This window comes from Halichoerus grypus, chromosome 3 (genome assembly GCF_964656455.1).
Source record: "Halichoerus grypus chromosome 3, mHalGry1.hap1.1, whole genome shotgun sequence".
In the NCBI taxonomy this organism is placed as follows: Eukaryota; Metazoa; Chordata; class Mammalia; order Carnivora; family Phocidae; genus Halichoerus; species Halichoerus grypus.
In genome coordinates this window covers 144714532-144741345 of record NC_135714.1, presented here as the reverse complement: position 1 = coordinate 144741345, position 26814 = coordinate 144714532, and the positions used below count along the sequence as shown (strand labels likewise).

At 35.2% G+C, this 26814-nt stretch overlaps 1 protein-coding gene across 1 annotated transcript in view; it reads right to left on the bottom strand.

Moving 5' to 3' along the window:
• The window catches only part of ANXA10 (annexin A10), an 87954-nt gene that overhangs the window by 5531 nt on the left and 55609 nt on the right, over positions 1 to 26814 (bottom strand). Inside the window, exons 5-11 of the mRNA XM_078068248.1 lie at positions 21135 to 21248; positions 19323 to 19413; positions 18224 to 18303; positions 4039 to 4092; positions 3850 to 3943; positions 3055 to 3150; positions 630 to 688 (exon numbers count right to left, since the gene is read on the bottom strand). Of these exons, the coding sequence (XP_077924374.1) occupies positions 630 to 688; positions 3055 to 3150; positions 3850 to 3943; positions 4039 to 4092; positions 18224 to 18303; positions 19323 to 19413; positions 21135 to 21248 (588 nt within the window). The remainder of the gene's footprint in view (positions 1 to 629; positions 689 to 3054; positions 3151 to 3849; positions 3944 to 4038; positions 4093 to 18223; positions 18304 to 19322; positions 19414 to 21134; positions 21249 to 26814) is intronic.

Genomic DNA, 26814 nt, shown 5'->3' with positions numbered 1-26814 from the left:
TGTTTCATGCATTTAAGTGTTTGTTTCTTTAAAAATAAATGTACCAAAGGATGTGTGATTGACTATCACACTGAACTATGAACAACATTCTCATTTAATTACAAAATAGATTTAGAGTTTGTTGTTGTCAGCCATCTCTTTTTAAAGTACTTTTTAAAATAACACTTTAGGTTTAAAAATAACCACTGCCATTATTTCATATTTTTAAATTTCAGAAATGTAGTAATTTCTTACTAAGGGTTTATAATGTTTTGACATTTCCTGCTTGATAGTTTATGTTTTGTACTTGAATTAAGTATGAAGTAGGGCCTTTGGCACAATACAAAAGCTTTTGGATTTGCCAGTTTCTTCATATGCTAAGAAGAGCTAAAGCACGTGGGGGAGATAGGCCCCACAGAGTCATACTTCTCAGGTAACTCAATTCGATGCAGAAAGCAGAGCATTATTTATTTGGTGGTTCTCGTTTTGGTGTATAATACATTTTTTTTCCACTTGAGCATATTTTGTTTGAAATGAATATATTTGCATACAAGTTCAAAAATGTTTAAATAATAAAAGTAAACCTAGTGCTTTGAGAAAGTAGACATGATTTTCTGGGGAAATTTAAAAAATATGTGGGTCATACTTACATGGATTGCACTATACAGTCTATAAGCAAAATAGGCTGGTTTGTCTCGAACACAGAGAACTAGGAAAAATCAGAGAAAAAAAAGAACGTTTGAGAGTGACGATATATATTTTCTTCAGAATTTGGGAAACAATGAAAACACTTCTTTTTTTCTGTTAAAATCCTGGGAGAGTGAAACTTTTTGAGTCCTATGTGGGACCCTCATTGTACATTGTAGTAAAATTTCAATATTTAGAATGGTGGTAAAACCATAACCTATAGAAAAATGTAAAGTAACAATATTATAATGACTCATTCAGATTTTCATTTAGTCTATCTCTATCTCTTAGAGATCTCTTAGTTCCTTCACAGTGTCTAGTGAAGAAAAATGTTTCCCTTTTATCTGAAAGTTAAATAAAGCTTCAAAGAGACCCAGGTTATCACCACTATTATAGATTTTTATTATTATAGAATTCAATATGCAATTGATTCATTTTCCCAAACACTATTTTTAAATCCCTTGTAGACTTATGAATAGATCTGACGTCCTTCTCTCTTCTTTTTAAAGATTTTTAAATTTATTTGAAAGAGAGAAAGAGAGACAGAGACAGAGAGTGGGTGGGGGAAGGGACAGAGGGAGAGAATCTCAAGCAGATTCCCCACTGAATGTGGAGCCTGCTGCATGGGGCTGGATCTCACGACCCTGAGATCATGACCTGAGCCGAAACCAAGTGTTGGATGCTCAACCAATTGAGCAACCCAGGCACCCCAAATCTGAGGTCTCTTAAAAAAAAGAAAAATGGATGGGCGATAAGAGGCCTGGACCAGTGTTAGGAGTCATCTTATCAAAAGCATTATGGCATTAGAACCACTTACAGCCTAGTGAACTGTTGTCCTTGATGGAGGTCAGTTGATGATTATTGACATTCAATAATGTTTATTTGAATAAGTAAATAAGTTAATAAATAAACGAGTAACATATGTGAGGCTATAACTTTTGGGCAAAATAAAGTCATCACAACAGTGCTTTCTCTATAGTTCAAATGATAATTTTAGATTGTAAGACCATGCCTTCATCTTTTACTTTTATTTATAACTGTGAACCTCATAGCACTCTTGAGTCACTGCTAGAATGTGGCGCACTTTGAGGAGAAGGAGTTTTGGTGTTATTTTTGTTGTTTTACTGTTCCATTTGCAGGGCCTGAATCAATAGAGAGAATAGTAGATGACTCAATAAATGTTTATGGAATAAATGAATGAATCAGTTAAATTTTTTTTTGGTATTTCTCATTTCCTTATTTCCTCTCACCCACTGCTTTGTTTGTGGTATGGTCTATAGCGGAAAGAGCTATCTTGAAATTCAGATGACATGAGTTCTTTTCATAACTTTATTGTTCATTAGTTGATAGACTTTGAAGTAGTCAATTAACCTCCTTGGGCCTTTGTTGTTAAATGAGTTGTGATGTGATACGTGGTTATTAAATTATGTTGAGAATTAGCCACAATAAATGCACCATATTCTCAGAAAAACACACACATATTCATATATTGTATACTGTTTTAAGGATTTCATAGAACCCACCAAACCTTTTTAATGGAACCCTCGCTTAAAACTCCTTTACAAACTAAGCTATAAAAATTCTGTTCCCTACTATCTCCAATGCCCATGTCTGTTTGTGCCATTCTAGGAATGGAAAATCATAACATACATTTATCCAACAAATATAAGTGATTACTTGATGTGTGTTCTGTCTGGGGATATTTCACAAAGACCCTTCATTTGTAGTTCCTACAATGTATGCTGTCAAGTCATAGCACAGCACAAGGTACAGCATGGGTAGTTTAATAGTAGTCATTATGGATAGCTCCCACTGTTTTCCTCTCTATGGGAAGATATCTTTCCTTAGGAAAGAGATGGAGGTATGTCTCTCTCACAGTAGCCTGCAGAAATCACTACCGAGTAACAACCTGGTAAATTTTTATGGTAGAACTTACCCCTAAAGGCAAAATATTAAAGATGATGAAAAAAAAAACAAAACTCTTCCTCTTGGAGAAAAGGGAGCCATATTTCTAGCATTTATCTGCTCTTTAACAAGAGAATGGAAATCAGTACATATAAAATGAATTTAAAGGTATGAGATCCCAGTTACCTGAGAGAATATCTGAGAATTCAGTTTCCCAGTATGAAAGTTGAACCAACTATTAGAGAAGGGTATTTGTTCATTAAAGTTACCAAGTTGCCAGTTTAGTGCATTGTATCAGGAGTTAATGTACTTTCCTCTATAGAGTTAACATCCTTACTAAATAATTAACTTCAGGGGAAAGTGACTCAATGAAGAGCAAAGTCATGCATCTTTAATTCAATCAAGCTAATCGGCATTTATTGTGGAATGAAAGGTCTGCTATACACCAAAGGTCTGCTGTGCACCAAGTAAATTATTACTTACCAATTGCAACTAGCAACTCTTGGAAGTATCCATCATAGCATTCATTAATGGCATCTACCATGTCTTGCCCAGAAATATTTTGAAATTCCTGGAAAACTTCAACAAATTGATATAATTCAAAGGAGATTTTGTACATATTATAAATTTAAAATATAAATATTATAAATTTAAAATATAAATATTGATTAGATTGCTACAAATAGTGAAAGTAAATAAAGTATAGGGGTACAGGTTGAGTTGGAGTAGGCTGTCTTTTACAATTTTTTATAGCGTTTTATTTATGTAGAAAAAAACATAAAACAATTTTTTTAACTAAAAGAAACAGAAAAGTATAGAGGTCAAACAATGTGCAAACTAATATGAGTGCACCTCTAAGACAAATATGGCAGCTTCACACAAATCATGACATTAATAATAATCTCTTTGACTTGTAATGGACGAATTAAACCATGTTTACTATATTCTCTTCAAGAAAACATATAATATGCCTAATAGAAAATAGCTAATTTATTTGAGTAAGTTCTCCATCAGAAACAGAGATGATTTTAAAAGATTCAGTATTTAAAGTTTATATAATTCAGTTTTTGGAAAAAATAAAATTATAAGAAAATTTTATTCCTTAGTAATGTCATTAGATGAGACATGTCTGTATAAATGTAATTCAAAATAAGTACCTTTGTGATGACTGGCTTTCCTCTATGTGTAATATTTCCCTTTTTCTCCCTTCCAATTAACTACCTGCTTCCTATTATACTATCAGTTAAGTAGCTGAAAAGAAACCTGATTAATAATTACCCAGCCACAGTTGTTGATAACTTTTGTTGCACAGGATCATTTGCAGCATGGTTTTGTGTTCCCCTGTCTTCTGCTGACAGGCTTCCCACAGGACCTGAAACATCATACCGCTAGGAAGTAGCCCCGTAACCACCCCAGACCATTTTAACAAAGGGTTTCATAGTCACTCTGAGCTCTGGTTCTTGTTACCATTGCATCCTGAGCAGCCAGAGCAGGGTCCGTATATCCTTCCTCTCTGGTTCCCTGTAAAATAAGCACAGGTTTTCCTTTATAAATTTTCTTAATTAACAACCCATATAGGATTATTGGGACAAAAATCTTTGAACCACCAAATACATTGGTAATTCCTAAGAAAATTCTATCATTATTTGGAGTTTACATTTGTTGAATACTATATGAAACATAGGTCTTTTTAAAAAATGTGGGTTTTATCTTTTCTTTGCACCAGTGGTCATCTTTCAAAGATGTTGAAATGTTTTTCACTCTTCTGTGCAGTTTCTTCTTCCCATCAAACTGAGCATCCAAGGCCTGGCAGTGGGTAGTACAAATGGATTTAACATTTTAGAGTGAAAATTCAGAGAGAAAGAATGAGTTAATATTCAGTTTCTGACTTGTCAAATAGGATACATGCAACAATAAAATAATAATGAAATCCAGATTTTGTGGAGTAAGAATATTTTACAAATTTGTATCATGCCCACTGCTCCACCCATTTATCATATAAAGAACAGACATGGTCAAGTTGATCAGAGATGTCCATTGCAAACAGGATGGAAGGAGGGCTAGCCAGTGCAGGAGCTTCTGGTCTCCAAGGATTATGACTATAAGGGGTGGAGGGAAGAGTTAGGAGAGATATGTGATCAGATAGTTCATTTAATGTTCCTTTGGGTTGAGATCTGGAGGGAATGTTTTTTTCTCTTCTCTTCTCTTTTCTTCTCTTCTCTTCTCTTCTTTCTCTTCTCTTCTCTTCTTCTCTCCTCTTCTCTTCTTTCTCTTCTCTTCTCTTCTGTTCTCTTCTCTTCCCTTCCCTTCCCTTCCCTTCTCTCCTCTCCCCTTCCCTTTTCTTTCTTTCTTTCTTTCTTTCTTTCTTTCTTTCTTTCTTTCTTTCTTTCTTTCTTTCTTTCTTTCTTTCTTTTCTTTCTTTCTCTCTCTCTCTCTTTCTTTCTTTCTTTCTTTTTTCTTTCTTCTTTCTTTCCTAGGCTGAGAGAACACTGAGAATACAGTGGCTTCTGCTCCCATCATCATTTTGGACTCGGAAATAGCCCCACATTGCAAGGAACTCAGTGATATAGCAAGATCAGGCTGAGGAAAGTCCTAAATACAACTTTTTTGAATTGACCTCAATCCCTAAGTAGCATTAATGGGTCCCAAATTTCTTATCTGCTCCTGATGGAGGAACTTGCATGCTAGCTGAGAACCTGGCTGGGGAGCTTGACAGATGGAGTCGTTTATGACCATGGCAGGGAGAGACTGTTCCAGTAGCCAAGAGCTATAAAGTAGACCACATTGGCAGACTGTGTGGGACCTAGAACTTAGGGGATTCTTCAGCTCCAGTGAGAGTAAAGATGAGGCTAAACCATCATAGAAGGTTACTCGGCTCTGACCAAATTGAGACAGAAAAAGGATCATAAGTTAACAAGCTGCATGGTTTGGAAGCTGATAATGAGAAATGTTCATACCCTGGACATCTATATTTCATCAGCTGCATGTCCAGAGTTGTTCAGAACTACCATTCCATAGTCAAGATGAGCAAGGATGCCGAAAATATCTTCACGATCTGAGGCACTATCACTCTCATAAAGATATCTCCTAAACCACACACAAATGCCTCTCCACCAACAGGGCCAGAAATCTGAGAGTTGAGTATTTAAATCAATAACTGTGTAAATGATATTGAACAGGTACTCACATTGACTATTCAAAGTATTGTATGAATTAAATTTGTTTATTAAATTAAATATTAGGCTTTCTTCCTTGCTAATCCAAAGCTGGAAGCATATGAGAAAGATCAATTTATTCATAGAGAAATAAATAAACTACATACTTTTGTGAGTAAATTTGTACCCCTGGAAAATTTAATATGTTTTAATTATAACTTAGAAGTTGTGTATCACTTAGAGGTGTCCCCCTAAGGAAAAGTTGATACAAATTTTTTTTTTTCAAGACACTGGATACATTTTTATTGAACCTTTTAGTTTAAAACATGAGGTAAAAGGAAAGCCAGTTCTCCTTAACCAATATTTTACACAAATGTAGTAAAATATTTCAAATTTTAGGGAATCATAATGGATTACGTATCTTAAAAGTTGGGGATTGAATAAACAATATCCAACTTCTTGAATGTTCCTGTTGACTCTTCCTTTACAACAGTAACCAGTTCTAATTAGTTACATAAGTTTCGTCAAGGCCATGTTTTACTGTTGCTGATTTCTTTATGTCTGAAGCATTGCTATTTCAATCAATAGCCATAATTCCACTTCAGAAATGGTTTTGCTTTGGTGGAATTTTGACATCAGGCTGTCCTTTAGTTCCATAGGCCCACTCTCATTCCATCTCTAGTTGAGCCTTTTCTCTTTTACTCATAGTCAAGAGTGCTTCATCCCATCTTCTGATGACTTTGCCTATTCCACCTTAAAACTTAAAACCGTGGCATTTTTCTTCTCCTTTGAACTCTTTTGAATATCAGTATCAAAAACATTAGTATGGCAATTCATAGTCTTCATCTTATTTGACCTATATCAGTAGGATTTGATGCAATTGCTCACTCTTTCCTCCTTGCTATGCCTTCATCACTGGGCTTCCAGGATTCTGCACTCTCATTTTCCTTCTTTCTACTTCCCTGGTTACTCATTCTCCATCTTGTGTATTGGTCCCCCTTTTACTTTTCAATCTCTTAATACTGGAAAGTTGTAGTACTCAGTTTTTAGTACTGCTCTTGTCTGCATGTACAATCCTTCCCTTGTTAATCTTTACTGTTCATGTGGCTTTATATTCCATCTATGTTGTAATGATACCCAATTTTACATCACTAGCTTAGATCTACCATCTGAATGTCAGGGGCATATATTCCACTTGCCAACCAAACATCCTCACTTGGATTTCTAATATACATATTAGACACAACATGTTCAAAATCTATCTCCTGATCTCCCTCCAACTTAAAAACCTCTTATATCCATAACCCTCCACATTTCAGTTTATGACAACTCCACTGTTCCTACTGCTCAGACTAAAAAACTGAGTAACATTTTATTTCTTCTTTTTTACTTTATATCCTACATCCAGTTCCTCAAGAAATAATATCGACACTACCTTCAAAATACATGCAGAATCTGGGCACTTTTCATCACTACCAGAGCTTTCCTATAGGTCCAAATTAATATTGTATTTTGACTTTTTTTTTTTTTTTTGCTGATATAGCATCCTTACAGGCTTGTTTCTATCCTGTCTCCCTACTTTTTCCTCAACATTGCATCTAGTGTGAATATTTTTTTTATTTAAATGAGTTGTCTCTGTGTGTATGTCTTTTCTCAAAGTAGACCAATAATTTTAAAGACCAATGATGTTGAACATCTTTTCACATACTAGTCATCCCTTTATCTTTGGTGAAATGTATGTACAAATATCTTTTTTCTTGTTATTAGAGTCTTTGGTTTGTTATTGAGTTTGGTTTTCTTAATGAACAGGTTTATTGAGGTATAACTGCCATGCAACAAACTGTACATATTAAAAAAAAATCATATCATTCCTTTTCTCAAAATCCAGTAATGATTTTCCTCTCTCCATTTCATTCAGAGCAGAAGCAAAAGTCCTTACAAGGCACAGATTTGAACTTTCTGACATTACTCACCACTACTATAGAACATTTTCTTGGTTTGCTCAGAAGGCACCAGCTGGCCTTCTTGCTATTCTTCACAACTGTCAGCCACTCCCTTGCCTTAGAACGTTCCCCTAACTTTCCCTTTGCCTGGAATGCCCTATTATTACCATTCATTTGCTGACACATTCTTTCCAGATGTTTGCTCATATCTCATCTTCTCAATGAGATTTCCCTGACCAACCTATGTAATATTGCAATCTACCTACTATGCCCAGTCCAACAATTTCTATCCCCATTATCCTGCTCTGCCATATCTTTCACTGCCTTCTAACATTCTATATAATGTAACTGTTCATTAGATTTCTCTTGAATTGTTCCTATTCCCCCACTAGATTGTAAGCTTCTTAAACACTGATGAGGTCCTTGTCTCTTTTGTTCATTGACAATTCCCTATTGCCTAGAATCATGCTTGGCACATTGCAGGCACTTGACAAATACTAATTGAATCAATACTAAATGAATGTAGGAAAGCTAAAGAAATGATTTTTAGATAGCGGAATTCAAAGATCAGTTGTATTACTCCAGCTTTGTAATATAACTTGAAGTCTAGAATTATGATACTTCCACTTTTGTTTTTCTTTTTCAAGAGTGCTTTCACTATTTGGGGTCCTTTGTGGTTCCATATAAATTTTAAGATTGTTTGTTCTAGTTCTATGAAAAAATGTTGTTGGTATTTTGATAGGGATTGCATTAAATCTGTAGATTGCTTTGGGTAGTATAGATATTTTAACAATATTTGCAATCCATAAGCGTGGAATGTCTTTCCATTTCTTTGTGTTTTCTTCAATTTCTTTCATCAATGTTTTACATTTTTCAGAGTATAGGTCTTTCACTTCCTTGGTTAAGTTTATTCCTAGGTATCTTATTATTTTTTGTGCAATTGTGAATGTCATTGTTTTCTTAATTTCTCTTTCTGCTGCTTCATTATTAGTGTAATAGAAATGCAACAGATTTCTGTAGATCAAAGGAACAGAATAGAAAGCCCAGAAATAAATCCACAATTACTTGGTCAATTAAACTTCAACAAAGCAGGAAAGAATATCCAATGGGAAAAAGACAGTCTCTTCAACAAATGGTATTGGGAAAACTGGACAGCTGCATGTGAAAGAATGAAACTAGACCACTTTCTTGCACCATATACAAAAATAAACTCAATGAATTAAGGACATAAATGTGAGACATGAAACCATAAACATTCCAGAAGAGAGCACAGGCAGTAATTTCTCTGATATTGGCCATAACAACATCCTTCCAGATATGTCTCCTGAGGCAAGGGAAACAAAAGCAAAAAATAAAGTATTGGGACTACATCAAAATAAAATGCTTCTGCACACTGAAGGAAACAACCAACTAAACTAAAAGACAACCTACTGAATGGGAGAAGATATTTCCAAATGACATATCCAATAAAGGGTTAGTATCCAAGACGTAAAGAACTTATACAACCCAACACCAAAAAACCCAAGTAATCTAATTAAAAAATGGGCAGAAGACCTGAACAGACACTTCTCCCAAGAAGACATCCACATGACCAATAGATGCATGAAAAGATGCTCAACATCACTCATCATCAGGGAAATGCAAATCAAAACCATAATTAGATATCACCTCACACCTGTCAGAATGGCTAAAATAAAAACCTCAATAAACAAGTGTTGGCATGGATGTGGAGAAAAAGGAACCCTGATGCACTGTTGGTAGGAATGCCAACTGGTGCAGCCACTGTGTAATAGTATAGTGGTTCCTCAAGAAATTAAAAATAGAGCTACCCTACAATCCATTAATCACACTACTGGGTATTTAGCTAAAGAATATGAAAACACTAATTTGGAGGGATATATGCACTCTTATGTTTATTGCAGCATTATTTACAACAGCCAAACTATGGAAGCAGTCCAAGTATCCATCAATAGATGAATGGATAAAGAAGATGTGGTGTATATACACAATGGAATATTAACTCAGGCATAAAAAAGAATGAGATCTTACTGTTTGCAATGACATGAATGGAGCTAGAGAGTATAATGCTAAGCCAGACAGAGAAAGACAAATACCACATGATTGCACTCACACATGGAATTTAAGAAACAAAACAAATGAACAAAGGCAAAAAAAAAAAAAGGGACAAATAAAAAAAACAGACTCTTAACTATAGAGAACCAATGGATGGTTACCAGAGGAGATGTGGGGGTGGGGGATGGGTGAAATAGGTGAAGGGGATTAAGAGTACACTTATTTTTTTTTTATTATTATGTTCAGTTAGCCAATAAGGAATACACTTATCTTGAGGAGTATTGAGTCAATATATGAAATTGTTGAATCACTATATTGAGAGCTGAAACTAATATAACACCATATGTTAACTACACTGGAATTAAAATAAATAATAAAAAAAATCAGTTAGTAGATGTAGGAAAATTTTATGGATCATTGAAATTTTGAGTGATTTCCAATTAAACTACATAGCTAAGTAAACACCTACCCTTACAAAGTTTGTGAGAAATATTTAAGAATTTTCTGAAGTTCTCTGTATCTGAAATATTTTTTGAAACAAAAGTTTTGACATTGAACTTGAAATGGTGCTTGTCTGTTCATTTCTTTGTGCAGTTAATTACCAAAAGCACTTTAAGCAGACTGGTGGATTAAAAAATGTGAATAAGTAAATTGTGATTTAGCTTTTTCCACAGAGGCAGAGTCAAGCTGGTTTGTCATGTAAAAAGCCTAAGAGAGCAGCATGGTGTGTGCAACTGATGTAAATGCTAGAGAAATAGCATAAATGAGTACAGAATCTGGGTTGGGGCAAAATAAAACTGTGGAAAGAAGAAATTAAGGGAACGAAAACCTAGCTGAAAATATTTGAAACAGGTAAGTTGACTACAGATGATCACTGAAATCTGATGGCAATAACATCCCCAGAAATCTCACTGTACAAGTTTGAGAAACCATTGTAAGGAAAATCCTAACAGCTAAGATGAAGAGTAAGCATCCAATTGGGTCGTTTCCTCTCCTTCTGTGAAAACATTTATCATCTCCAGTGTGATTTGCACATACTGATTAATTAGTCTCCAAGTGATTAATTTTTTATTATTTGACAGATAATTAGATCTAGCGTAAATCTAGTTAATAAAAGCATGCATGAAATGTTGTAAGCACGTTTAATGATTGGCATTAGTTTTCAAGAAGGTGTTCTGGCTGAGTTGTTTCCTTATTAGAAATATCCTTTTTGGAAAATACTTTAAAGATTAAGTAAAAAATCTTCTCTCCCAGAAAATATGACAATAATTTTCAACACTTTCCATTTCATGAATATCTTAAGGCGCCTATGCTCCAATTCCCTTAATCTCTATTAATTCACAAAAGAGGTGTGCCTGATTTTCATGATGTTAAAAAGATGAAAGCCAAAGACAGTCTTTACTTTGATTCTGAAAATCAAATAAAATGCAGAGAGAAGTAGTGGATGTAATTACAATAATTGAAGAATTTTAGGATATTTGTATTGAGAGGGAATTAAGAGAATAATGGGTTCATATTCCTTAATTTACAAAGTAAATCTCCCTAATCTGAATCTCAAGAAGGTAAAATAATAAAGAACATACAGCTGACTTATACTATGGTTAAGAGGAAAAGATATGTAGATATATACCTTGTTTTACACAGAGAATATCTATCATTTATATATATAAATATATGAGGGAAATTGAGAAAAAGAAAGACAGAGACAGACAGAAATAGAGAGAGAAAGAGACAGAGATTGAGAGAGAGAATAATGATCCCAACTATAGGGTAGAAGAGACTTGTTTACACGGAAGTAGCCCTCAGTTATCTGGTTGCAACTCATCAGTCTAAACTGCACAACCTTTAGGAAGGAATTCCATTTCCTTTTTGTAAAATGTCTAGACAGATTCTCTTTCAAGTGGTGTATACCACAGATAGTGGTCAGGGGAAGTGATAAACTTTTTCAGTTCCCTAATTCACTTTTTATCTTTTCCCAACTTTCTAGATTTACTAATCCGAATGTTAAATCAGAGGCTCAAAACTGAAGAGCCACTAATGTAGAAGTTGGGAGTCAATGGGAAAATCTTCAAAATATTAAAAAAATCTAAAAGAAATTATACATTTAATTATATATATAATTATTTATGCATAAGCATTATGAATTACCATGAGACCTCTGATCTTCAAAAAGACTATTAAAGGAGATTATACTAAGATACCTCTTTTTACTTCCATTTTCTATTGTAATTTAAGTATTTTCTATGAAATGCATATTATTTTATACTTGTAGAGTGTGTTTTACATTTTAAGAGAAATGTACTGTGGGCGCCTGGGTGGCTCAATCGTTAAGTGTCTGCCTTCGGCTCAGTTCATGATCCCAGGGTCCTGGGGTCGAGCCCTGCATCGGGCTCCTCGCTCAGCGGGAAGCCCGCTTCTCCCTCTCCCACTCCCCCTGCTTGTGTTCCCTCTCTCTCTGTGTCTCTCTCTATCAAATAAATAAAATCTTAAAAGAAAAAAAAGAGAAATGTACTGTGAAACCTTATAAGTTTTTAATTTTTAAGTAAACTTTATTAATTTTCCTTGGCTTCTTATAAAATCTAGGTCTCTGTTCACCCTCATTTTTTGATATTCTCTATTGGAAGGAAAACTTTATTACATTGAAAAGCTATTTCTAAGTTAAACACACAAACACAATTTAATGTTCCAACCCTAGAAATTGAAGTTAATAAATAATACTTTATACTATAAAGTCATAATCCAAATTAGATAAAACCCCATGATGACGTAAATTAGTGCGTTGTTTTAAAATATGTATATCTATATAGATAATATTACTTTATATACAAATGCACATACTCACATATAGACTTTATCAATAATAAAGCATTGTTTAATTTCACAGAAAAGGAACTGCAATTATGAATACGATTGATTGCCCTATTACACTAAGAAAACATTGTTCACTGATTATTTCCCCCATGACTTATTTTCTGTCATGCGTAATTTTCAGAACTGTGTGGTGTTTTTTTTTTTTTTTTCTGGAATATAAGAATCTTTGCTTTAAAAAAATCCACTGCAATCTTGATTCTGAGATGTCAGTACTTTTAAGTGGTTTATAGCTCAACCATTTACGAGGCACAGAGATATTAAGAGGTTATTTGCATACTGGTCATTGACATTTTACAAAATAGAAGTAGAACTGGAGTGGAGTCAAATGGGGTTGAAGACAGGAGAAATTAGATTTAAACAATGGGGTGATAGCGTACTTAGGCCTCTTTTCATATCGGCCCTCTCATTCAGTAGATGTGTAATGGTAATCCCTCTAAGTCTGGGTATCCTTGTCTCTACAAGGAGGGGGTATAGCCTTTGGGTTCCTTGGAAAGCTGACTCCGAGATGGAGATCAGCACGTGTCTTATTTATTATGGAGTGGGCTTGGGAGAAACACTTACGGAAGGGAGAGGAAGGAAGCAGGATTCGGGAGCAGAAGCTGGACTGTGATATAGCTTTAATGGAATGCAAAGTTATCCTAATAAAATACATATTGTTTCCTACCAGAGAATGTATATTTTTCATCAATAAATTGAAATAAATTTCTATTTGGATATTAAGAAAATAAAAACTTGTTTGATACTAGGATGCAACTCATGGATTTACAATGGGACCGTTGGCTTTCCTTTATTAGGGGCAATGCCTATGCCAATATGAATTTCTGACTGGGAAACTGTTGTTTTAATTTATATTTTGTAGCATCATTAGTTGAAAATTAAAAAATTATGACCTTTTTAAATTGAGAGAATTTTTTTAAAGTTTTTGTTTAAATTCCAGTTAGTTAATATACAGTATAATATTAGTTTCAGGTACACAACACAATGATTCAACACTTCCATAAGACATTGGGTGCTCATCACAAGGACTCTGGGACCATGACCCAAGCTGAAGGCAGACACTTAACCGAGTGAGCCCTCCAGGAGCTCCTGAAATTTTTTAATTTAATTGAAAATCAGTGGATTTGCTTAGTACTATATCACCTTTTTCAAGTGAACAATTTGAAGAAATCCAGTCAGTCCAAATTACCAATCTCTCCTTGATCTGGTGCAGTTAATACTTGGCTTCCTCAACAATGTTTTCCTTAGGAATTTTTATTCCTAATTCAAAACTGATAATAACTTGGGCACACACACCCATACTGCATAAAAAGGATAAAAAAGAAGTAAAATCCATGTTGTCTGGTAATGAATGGAGAGTTAGTGCTCCAATCTAATATATTTATTAATTCTTGAATTCAATCACACAAAATATGTGTGAAGTACAACATGAAGTTTTTTTTTAAAGATTTTATTTATTTATTTGACAGAGAAAGACACAGCGAAAGAGGGAACAGAAGCAGAGGGAGTGGGAGAGGGAGAAGCAGGCTTCCCACGGAGCAGGGAGCCTGATGCGGGGCTTGATCCCAGGACCCTGGGATCATGACCTGAGCCGAAGGCAGACGCTCAATGACTGAGCCACTCAGGTGCCCCAACATGAAGTTTTTAATCATAACAAATGTATATTAAGGGAAACCATACCACCCGTGTTTGATTGGACATGTTAATCCACCCCAAATGAAGAAGACAGCAAAATAACATAAGTAAGAAAAGAAGGAAAATGAAGTAGTAATTCACTGCCATTGATATCTTAGAAGAAAAATTCATTAATAATAGTCATGCTCTCACTTTAACTATTTTTGTATACAGACTAGTTTTAGACAAGGTAGAAATAATTCTTAATTTTTATCTTTCTTGTGTACAGTAATACAATACTTTAACTTCAGAAAATTTTAAAAAACTTTGTTTTTTAAAAAACTAAGCTTTGTAGAATTAAAAAATAGAAATCTCTGTAAGGTAAATATTTGAATTTGTAATTTCGGGAAAAAATCAGCATATGGCTATGGGTGTGTTTTCCTGAATAGCTGGGGAATATTCTGTATTTTCTTTCCCATACTGAATGCTTCCTTGTTTCCTTGTTATTCTTTATTCACTCAGACTTTTTAAAGAATTTGTTCTTTGCAGCATTTATTTCCAAAAAATCTGACTTGGTTTCCACGTATCATACACAGACCCTTGTTCTAAGACTATAAAGTTGAATAGGACATAGTTCTCATGATTGGGAAACTGAAGCTACTGGGATAGGTGGGTATGTATACACATCCCACATTATATGGTAAGATAGACTAGAAATACATAAAACAGGCTCGGAGGAGAGCAATTCCCATGGAGCAGAAGGAGGCTTTGAAGAGTAGGGTCAATCAGAGGCTTGATGGGAACTGATTACTCCCATACTAGCTTTCATACTAGCTTTTCTGAAATTTGCTTGTTGGAACAACTCAGCAATCAATCAATCAAATATAGGTAAATGTTGGACTGATATTTTTTTACACATACATAGTTTATCAAGGCTGAAAACAAAACAGAAGGAATAAAAGATTAAAATGGAGTTGGGTTTTTGTTCATCTCATATGAATTAATTATCCATGATAGGATTAGTTATATAGAAATTTAAAATATAGCTAATATATTCAGATTAAAATTGTATACTATTACATAGTATATAGTATGATGAACATCATCATTCTACAGGTAAGATTAGAAGTAGGGCCAAGAAACTTTCAAACAGTCATCTTTTAAAGATCAAAAATGGTGACACAATACGGTTATGTCAAAAAACTTAAAGCATGAAGAAAAATGCAAAGACATTTACCCTTTAAAGTACTTTTAAGAAATAATGCCGGACATTTTATTTGTTTCTTTTTTAATTCATTGCTATCCCTTGGGACATTCTCTATTTTGTGCCCAAAATAGTCATCCTCATAGATTTCCTGTTTATTGCCATAAATGTCTTCATTCTTCCATCTTCTGTTGCTCACTGGCCTGTTTTGGTTGCAGCTTTTTAAGTCTCATTTTCACATTGATAGCTGATCTCCAAACTTGTTTCATCTTTGAGAACAAACAACTGGATATATTTTACAGCGACCCTTGATATTAAGGGGAGTTATCTGATGGAGGTCTAGCCAACGAAATGTGAGCAAAAGTGATAGACATCACAGCGAGGCCCATAAAAATTCCCAGGAACAATGCTCCAGTGTTTTTCTGTTTTTGTAGATTGAGGACAGGCATGATGAAATTAGAGGGAAGGTGGAAAGCTGGATTAGCCACTAGATGGAAAGAGACTGAGTCTCTGAATCACTTCTTGGAGGAGTGCTGTATTCTGATCAGTAGCACCTGTTCTGGTCTCCATGTGAGCTTGAGAAATGGCATTTACTTTATGTTTTTGGCCATGTATTACCAGAAAGAGATGAGCTCAGTAAATAATTGGCTGGTTTGCAAGCAGAACTAAAAGAGAGTAGAGAGAAAGTCCAGGTATTTGGTGTCTCTAACAGTTCAAAGGGGAAACCACTGACTCCAAGCAATCTTGACGAAGATTTGAAAAGCAAACATCTTTTAAGACTCACCCCTGCAGCAAGTATCTGACTAAATTTATTATCTGAGAGGACTTTCAAGGAACTGGCTTTAAGTCGTGAAAAACAAGAAATATGGTCGGGGAGAGTGAAAGGATGCAGAGAAATATGTCTAGGAGAGAAGTTTGGGTGTGGCTAAGTGGTATACAGTATTCCCTGGAAGCAATTACCTTAGAATTCTTCTAAGTTTCTTAGATATTTACATTTTCAAGGACATCATGAATCCAGATTAAAGAAAAGTGGGCCACTCAAGCTGCAAACAAACTGCTAGATCTCTAAATTTGCCACAATTGAGCTGTGAAAGAGATACAACCCTCACAGAGGACATACTGCACAGTACTACTTCGGATAAACCAGAAGAGGATCCAGGACAAGGAAGAATATCTAGAGTTTGGCAATAGTGGCCATAGAAATGTTTAGGTTAAAAAAAATCTAGTGACTCATAGAGGCAGTTGGTACAGGAGTGGCTCAGGGAAAAGGAAGAAAGAACATTCCATGTTCTATCCCATGTTTTCATCTGGTGATTTGGACTCCCCTCCTGAACGTGGGGGGCCCTGGGTTTCCCAGGTCCTCTGGCAGCATTCTCACCCTAGTCTCCTCCTTCTTGGTCTTTTGCTCTCTTTCTAGGTATTGCTCTTCCACCTTTATTCCCTAAAAGGGCTATCATTTATTCTTTTTTCTTTAAAGGCAATGAAGTCTTTTCTTAATTTTACATCCCCATGTATAAAATTCTATCTACTTAATGTTTCTAAGTGAAATTTTGTGCTAACTACCAACTACTTGGTTATGTTCTTGACATAAAGAGAAAAGTTTGGGGGATTTATTTTTTTAAATTTTATTTATTTATTTGTCAGAGAGAGAGAGAGAAAGAATACACAAGCAGGGGGGAAGAGCAGGCCAAGGGAGAAGCAGGCTCCCCGCTGAGCAGGGAGCCCGATGCAGGACTCGATCCCAGGACCCTGGGATCATGACCTGAGCCGAAGGCAGACGCTTAACGACTGAGCCACCCAAGCATCCCAAGTTTGGGGGATTTGGAAGTGCTTCTTTCATTACACATACACACACACACACACACACACACACACACACACTCATACAACATAAAGGAAACCAAAATACTGGTTCTTGAGACATTTTTCCCAGCTATGAACTTTTAGATTTTCTTTCTTTTTTTTTTAAATTTTATTTTATTATGTTATGTTAATCACCATACATTACATCATTAGTTTTTGATGTAGTGTTCCATGATTGATTGTTTGCTGTGAATTGTGTAAGACTGATGAGTCACAGACCTGTACCTCTGAAACAAATAATACATTATATGTTAAAAAAAAAAAAGATAGTAGATTTTTTTTTTTGATACTAAAGAACTGCACATTGATTCTCTTTACATTCCTGAATGTCTTTGCTGAATTGGATGACAGGCATATTTAAGAATATGCATAAAACAAAGATTAATTATATCTAAAAATATTATTACAATGCTAGTATGTGGGATGTTTTCAAGAAATACTAATTGAATGAAATAATTACGTACCACCTTGTCAGTGCAGAAAAACAAAATAAGTGTCAAATTTTAATTTTAATTTGAAGTAGTGTTCTTTTGTGGTGATGAATGGTACCACAGAATTTTCAGAGGCAGTGCTGAGGATCATATGCTGGCACTTGGGAGTCTAAAGGATTCAATTCAAATTCTGGATTTCTACTTATTAGCTCTTTAGACAGAGAGCTAGAACCTAATATAATTATTTATGTATGTGTCTATAATCATAATCGTCTTATATATAGTAGATTTTTTTAGAATAGAAATGGTGCATTATTCATATTCATTTGTTTCTATATCCAAGCCAAGTTTCTATTATAGTGCTTTGAATTTAGCTGGTATTCAGTAAATATTATTATACAGAATTTACTTTTAAACTGGAGTTTTCTGTCCTAGTTTTTGAAAATGAAACATATATATTTTTTACTAGTGCAAAATGGTGTGAATTTTTGAATTTCATACCTGGACCAGGTTCATGAGCGTATCTCTGAAGTGTCCTGAGGTCTCTGAGTAAATGTCTTCTTGAAGGTTGCTGCTATATTCTAGGAAAAAACTTCCATGTTAAAGGTGTGATTTATTATAGAACCACATATCAACATACTTTGAGTAAGTTAATATTATTTCCTCAGTTGTGAGGGGAAAGTACAGGAAATACAATCAATCTGTTGACATTTCTTTGTCTTTTACTGCCTTCTACTCAGATGAAGTCAATCTCCTAAAGAGTCCACCAAGGAAATGTGGACACCTAACAGTAACATAGGCACAAGTCTGTTTTCTTAAAAAGCTATTATCTTTATTCCAAAATTGAAAAACAACACGAGAGTCATCGCACATTCTCTAATTCTCAAAATTCGGAATTCTGCATTCTATTTCCATAGACTGCTACGCAGCCCAGCACTTTCCCCAAGTGCTTTGTTTCCTTTAATATTTTAAATGAAGGTTCTTACTTCATTCCCTTTGGGAAATTCCCCTTGTTCTTGCTCAAATGCAGCAGAGGTAACTGTCTAGAATAGTTTCTTGACATTCAGTGAGAGGTAATACATGATGCGATGCAACTTAAGGCATTAAACTTTTTGAAAATGAAAATAGTTAACTTTTCTACTTTTAAAATGTGTAAAAATCTGATTTTAAGATAGATCACAGTGATTACGAGATTTACATAAAGTGAAGTAGTTAACCATATTTGTCAAATTTGCTAAGCAGTTATTGTTCTTTGCTCTATTTTGTCTAGATACCTGGTTTCTCCTGGGTAAGAAATAAAATGATCCTTACACATGGTGCTGGGCACTTGCCTGAATTAATGTAAACACTCACCTCATAGAAACTTGCAATTATTTTCCTGGAAACTTTGCTTAACTTGATTGTCTAGAGAATCGGTTCAGTTTTGATAACCTAATCATCAATTTTACTTAGTGAGTTAATTGGTCTGAGTGAGTGATATTTCAAATATAAGGGTCTTAGAAAATTTTTAAAAACACATAAACTGGAATATTTTGTGTGCTATTTGAAAAATATAAAGCTTATGTGTGTAAAATATATGTACATATGTATACTTCCTTACGCAAACAGTAGGCTTCTCGCATCTGGAAAATTTCTCCATTTGTTCTTGAAGCTAAAATATCAATGAGGCAATTTTCTTCAGTGCCTGCTCCCTGTAATACAGAGAAAGGGAGAAATATAAAGGCATTTGTATTGGGAATAATAGTGCATCTTATGTATAATAAGGATTTACAACATTCCTGGTATTCTGAGAGGCGGCAGAGGAGAAAGAAAGCGTGTTTGGGATAAAGATAGGCCCAATTCAGTTCTGGCTCTGCTATTTACTAGCCACTTGACCCTGGGAGGATACTATTTTCTGAAACCCTGTTCCTTCATTTAGAATAAAACAACATAGGCATTTCTAAATAATGTGGAAAAAGATGTTTGAACAAGGCTCATGACACTGATTTTTTTTGCTACTAGAAGAATATCAGTCTTTGGAAAGCTGAAATTAGAACCAGGGTCTGCTAGTTTCCTAAAGATGTTTCAGGGCCTGCTCCCTGCCTCTCCCTAAATGTGGATTTTTGTACCAACTGTCTAAGCATTGGACTGGGTACTTTCTACGGTCTCTTACAGCTATATGCATCTATTTTTCTGTGCTAGTGATCATAAAGACAACACCTCTTCCAGGAAGTTTCATAAATCCTTACCATTCCATGTGATACTGATAAAATATAACAGTTTATCTAAACAGTAACCTGAGACTTCCTTCTTATAGTTTGTAGTCACATCATTTTGCAAGAGGTAGGAATTGCCATATGCAATTTATAAAAAAGCAATTGGTTGAAATGCATATGAATTTTATACAATGTCTATTCTCATCTGCAAATATGATGGCCAAAATCCAGGTTCCCTTAATTTGTTCCCCTTTCCTCTTTCCTGTCACACATTGTTCACAGGTTGAGTAATCTGGTCATTGGCAGGCATGGTATTGGAATGATTGCAACAGTTCTGCAGGTGTTTAATATCAGTATTTGGAAAGATGTAAAAAGCCTTTTGTACCCCATCCGTAGCCAACAAAGTCTCTAACAAATCTGTAGTCAATTTATTTCATGGAAATCACTTTCCTGTAAGGACATTATTTTTAATTCTTCAGAAGTAAAATTTTTATACACTTGAGCAATGGTTTTTGAAAAGGACTCTTAGGGTCACAAAAATAAAGATGTCATTTATATTTTGTCTCTGACTCAGTTTCCCATTTTTACTTAGTGAGTCCAATTTTTACAAATAATTTAAAGAGGTTCACATGACTTAGAACATTTTTGCTTAATTTATGAATACATACTAGGGAGAGATGAATATGAACAACCCTGGAAGCTTATTTAGTTTTTTCTTTTGGTAGTTTGGCATAGAGCTGGGTCAGTGGATCTGAGTTTGTACAGCAAAAGAACAGGCTGATCCCAGCTACTAAGGTATAGAAGCCCCTCTTCTTAACAGGGTCACTTCTCCTGAGCACAACATTTTCGTTGTTTTATTTTTGCTCAGATATTCCCTCCCCAACCCCTGATCACATACAGCAACATCACAGGGCAGTTTCCTCTCTACTGAAATACTGCCTTGTACTTATTACAGATATATATATATATATATATATATATATATATATACATATATTTAAAGATTTTATTTATTTGACAGAAAGAGACACAGTGAGAGAGGGAACACAAGTAGGGGAAGTGGGAGAGGGAGAAGCAGGCTTCCCGCTGAGCAGGGAGCCTAATGTGGGGCTCCATCCCAGGACCCTGGGATCATGACCTCAGCCGAAGGCAGATGCTTAACGACTGAGCCACCCAGGCGCCCCTATTATAGGTATATTTTTGTGTCAGACCACTACCTTCATGGCATGCCAGAGTTCGTGAGCATCGTAAGATGGCGGTGGGTACATGAGGCCAACCATGACATCTTTGAAGTGATCTGAAAGCTTCTCCTTCAGGTCACCAATTAGGTCCTATGGATGGAAAAGTAAATACTTTTATTACATTAGTTACCAATTTTACAAGAGAAATGAGATAATTACAGAAAGTTGTCTACTAGGACTTCCTTTTCTATGTTCATTTCATGTAGTAAAAAGCCTGGTTTTGATGCACATATATGCACACACATGCACATAAAAATATGCACATACAGGGATTATAGGAACGATGGACTTGAGGGTTTGGAGATGACTGATGTAATCACATCTCTGCATGAGAGGTCATCTACATGGACATTTTAGTCGTGTAAATATAAAATGATCTTCTTTCCCCAATTCTAACACCAACTTCTCTGTTGATCTCATTATGAAAATAAGTAAAAATTGAAACCTAAAAACATTGTGTTTTTAGCTCTTAGTTTTCTTGTGTGGAATTAATGAAACATTAGACCTTAAATAAAATATGCATTTTATTTTATCATTGCAGCAGTGTCTTTTAGCAGGAGTTTCTGGTTATCCTATCGCCAAAAAGCTTGTGTAAATGGATTAAGTAATCTAAGAACTTTCATCAAATAGCCACATTAATACATACATTTTTTAAATATTGAAAGTTAAACACTTAAGGAGAAAAACAAGCCTGCTGAATGTTTGTTCTTGGAATACATATTATAAAAGTATGAAATTGATCATTTTAATTTTGACTTTTATTTTACTAGTGTAGAATGGATATTTAAAAAACATATGTTAGGGATGCCTAAGTGGCTCAGTCGGTTAAGCTTCTGCCTTCGGCTCAGGTCATGATCTTGGGGTCCTGGGATGGAGCCTGGGTTGGAGCCTCAAATCAGGCTCCCTGTGCAGTGGGGGAGCTACTTCTCCCTCTCCCTCCACCCCTCTCCCTCTCCCTCTGCCCCCTCCCTGCTCATGCTCTTTCTCTCAAATAAATAAAATCTTTAAAAAAATATATGTTAGTTGTATTTTTTGTAAGGTTACAAAGATATCTGAAAGATGTTTAAAACTTAACATTTCTTGCTAAAATATATAGAGTATATTCAGTTTTACTTTAAAAATATGCAATATTTTAGTTTGGAGGTGATTCAATAATAGAATTCAAGTTAAAGATGCCAATGAGGCATAATAAGCTCTATTGGAATAAAAAAATGAAATAGTCATTATTTTCATTTTATTTACTATAATCTGACAACACCATTCCTATATTGTGGATTTTCTTTTTAGCAAATAAAAGCACTTATCCATAAGGTGGTAACTGGTAATACAGAGAATCTGTTGAATTTTTGCTAGGGTCAGTACAATTCATTTAATGAGCAATTAATACATGTCTAGAGTTGTGTCAGGTGCTTGGAGTATATACCAGAAGCATAAGATCCCCTCTTCCATAGAACTTATATTGTATTTAATTCCCTCCTTATGCACCATTGACTATTTCTAATTTCTTTACCAAATGGTTGTTAAGGTGATATGAGCCAGGCACTCTTCTAGGTACTGGGGCTATATCAATGAATAAAACATATATATCATATATATACATATGAGCCTGTGAAACATATTCTTATGCATTCTCATGCAGGAGCATAAAAATTTTTTTGAATGAAAGATCGCAGTTATTCAATGCTGTTTGATTTAATACTGTTTCCAAGACATAGTGTTAGGTGCTGGAGAAATGCAACAGAGTCTCTGTTTTCAAGGAGATTCACATTCCACAAACCCAGAGATAACAAGTAAAAATGTGAGCTAATACACTTTCTAAGGCTTTCAAATGTCATTTTTCACAGCATAAGATCCTAAAGTAGTAGTACAAAACAGTTAGAAGAATTCAGATAAAAGATCAGAATAGATTTATAGGATTAGGGAACCAGGTCACTTTTAGACCAGAAAGGACAAGTAACACTGTGACAGGAGATGCAGAAGCCATTTGTATGGTTAATTTTATGTGTCAGCCTTGTTGGGTCACAGTACCCAGATATCAGGTCACACATGATTCTAGATGTTTTTGTGAAGGTATTTTGTAGATGAGATTTTTACATCAGTAGGCTTTGAGTAAAGCATTATTCTCCAAAATATGGGTGGCCCTCATCCAGTCAGTTAACAGCTTTAATAGAAAAAGGCTAACCTCCCTTGAAGAAGAGAGAAGGCTGCCAAGAGACCACCCTTGGAATTCAATTGCCGCTCTTCCCTGAGACTCCAGCTTGCAGGCCTACTTATGGATTTCTGAGTTTGCCAGTCATCATGACCACGTGAGCTAATTCCTGAAAATCTCTCTCTTTCTCTCTCTCTCTAGCTAGACAGAGATAGATCATGTCACTCTCCTTGAACTGTTTTCCATTGCTCTTACAGGAAATTTTGAGCTCCTTATTATATCCTTGCTATAAGGTCTTACATGACTTGGAAAGGGAGAGAGCGAGTGAGGGAGAGGGATTGAGGGAGATATATATATATATATATATATTTTTTTTTTTTTTTTTTTTTTTTTCCTTTAATTTGATATGTAGGAGTAGCTGTGGGTCTGGACGGCAGGGCAGGGCCAGGATGGGCTGGGATGTGCTGAGCGTCAGAGGTGGCTCAGAGGACGGCTGAAGCAGGCCTGCGGTGCGCAGGTGAACAGCTCTCCCCAGAGGGAGCCCCATCTCGCGGGATCTCGCAGCTCCTCCCCTGGAGCCCAGCGCTGGCAGGGGATTCCTGTGATGAGAAACACCTGCGTGCCGCAGGTGCCAGAGACCCCCTTCCCAGGCTCGTCCGTAAGGAGTCTGGCTCACGCCACCTATCAAGCAGATGTGCACATATATTCATATTATGTTGGTTCTGTTTCTCTGGAGAACCCTGACTAATCCACATTCGAAAAGGTAAGTCAGTAAAAGAGAAGCGCGCAGCTGGGGGTAGTCCTTGTGTCTGCCTATGTGTGTTTTCGTATGTGGTTGTGAATAAGTCAATCTGAAGGGACTGAAAGATCCGCTTGAGGAGAAGATGAGTATTAAATTAGACTTATAGCACAGAATTATGTGATGACTGGATCTTTGCTCCTGTGGGGACTCAGGAAGCAGGGCAGCTTTTGGTGACAAAGGAACTCTAAGCCTATGTTCCTTTAATTCACCAAATAATTATGCTTCTTAAAATGATGATTTTTTAAAAAAGATTTTATTTATTTATTTGAGAGAGAGAGAAGTCATGAGCAGGGGGAGGGACAGAGGGAGAGGGAGAAGCAGGCTCCCTGTTGAGCAGAGAACCCAATGTGGGGTTCCATCCCCTGAGGTCATGACCTAAGGTGAAGGCAGAGGCTTAACTGACTGAGCCACAGAGGTGCCCCAAAAGTGATGATTTTTTTCTCAATATGCATTATCAAGAGATATAAATCTTGATTAATATTACTATTTTAACTTTAATTTCTACTCCTTAAAAATTTTCAATGTAGTATCTTTTATGTAAAAACAAAAACAAAAACAAAAAAACCAAAACAACAAAATACCAAACCTGTGCCCTTGGAATTATTTCCACAAATAATTTCCCATTATTTAGTTGTTTTAAACATCTAGGATACAATGCTTACTTTTTTTCTTAATGGTCTCTCTCAGATAAAATTTTAAGAAAATACTTTTTTAAATGGACTCATAAATTCATGTAGGGACTCTTATCAAAGTCTGCAATTGACCTAATAACTACCTTTTATTAAAAAATTACAAAGTAATTTTAATCTCCCTTACTCTTCCTCATCTCTAAGTCAATTCTACCTTGCATAGGTGTTTTGAGGGTGAAGTCGAGTAGGTGTGGTACTTGGCTCTTGACAACCTACACTCAAACTTCAACTTTGTCCTTAGGATCATGCTTTCTGTCTTAGACATGAAAATAGAAGATTAACTCCCCAGCTATGCTGTTCTGACTGGGCTTTCTTTGCTTTCTCAATCCTCTGCCCATTCACTCTTTCCCATGCCCACCTGTAGCCCCTTGAGATGTTTCCTTCAACATGGCTTGTAATGTGCCTCTTTGTGAATTTGTTCTCTCACTACAACACAATTAACTCCAAAAGTAATGATAAAATGTATCTGGAGAATCCCAAATATTTGGAAGTTAAAAAATGTATTTCTGCATGATCCAAGGATAAAATTATAAATCACAAGGAAGTTAGAAAATACTTTCAATTTACTGAAGGTGAAAATGCAACATGTTAAAATTTGTGGGATGCAGCTAAGACAGTGTTTGAAGATAAATTTTTAGCTTTAAAATATTTATATTATAAGAAAAACATATGAAATAAATTACCTAAGGTTCCACATCAAAAAAACTAGAAAGAAAATTAAATTCAGAATAAGAAGGAAGAAAATAACAGGATCAGAAACCAATAAAATAGAAAATTGATAAATACTAGAAACTGTCAATAAAGTAAAAATCTGATTCTCTAAAATCGGTAATGTTAATAAAATTCTAATTAGATTGATCAAGAAAAAAGAGAGAAAATACAAAATATCAATACTGGGAATGTAAGAGTGGCATGTACAAATACTACAGACATTAAAGGAAGAAGGAATATTATGAACACATCAATGCCACTAAGTTTTAAAATTTAGTTGAAATGGGCCAATTTCTTGAAAGATAGAAATTATCAAAGAAAACTCAAGCAGAATTTTACACTCAATCTGAATCTCCTTATATTAAAGAAATTGAATTCATAATTAACCCCACCTTGCCCATCTCTAGACCCCGGTGGAATCACTGATAAAATCCATCAAACATTTAAGGTAGAAATAAAGTCAACTCTATACAAAATCTTATAGAAAACTGTAGATGAAAGGGGCGCCTGGGTGGCTCAGTCATTAGGCGTCTGCCTTCGGCTCAGGTCATGATCCCAGGGTCCTGGGATCAAGCCCCGCATCAGGCTTCCTGCTCCGTGGGAAGCCTGCTTCTCCCTCTTCCACTGCCCCTGCTTGTGTACCCTCTCTCGCTGTGTCTCTCTCTGTCAAATAAATAAATAAAATCTTAAAAAAAAAAAAAAAACTGTAGATGAAAGATGACTTCGCAATCTATTTTATGTGGCCAGTATTGCCCTAATAACAAAATCAAAAAAACTTCACATGCAAAGAAAATTGCACATTGATATTCCTTATGAATGCAGATGCAAAAAAACAATGTGTGCCCAAATATTTATAAATCAAAACCATCAATATATAAAATATGTTAAAAGAATGACATGTAATGACTAGGAATGCAGGGTCAATTTACACTTGAAAATCAATAAATACAATTCCACATTTTAGCAGTAAAGGAGAAAAGCTGCATGATATCAATAGATATAGCAAAAGCATTTGAAAAAAGTTTAACACATAAACATAGTAAAAACTCTTAGGAAAGAATGAATAGAAGGAATTTCCATCATGTTGATGGAGGGCATTTATAAAAACTTTAGAGTTGAGATGATACCTAGGAGTGAAAATTGAATACTCATGCCCTAAGATTGGGAACAAGACAAAGATATCTGCTCTTACTGTTTGTATTTAACATTATGTGAGAGGTATACACCTAAAAAGCAAAGCTAAAACTGTAAATCTTGTAGAAGAAAGCATAGAAACAAATCTTTGAGTCTTGGTGTAGCAAAGAA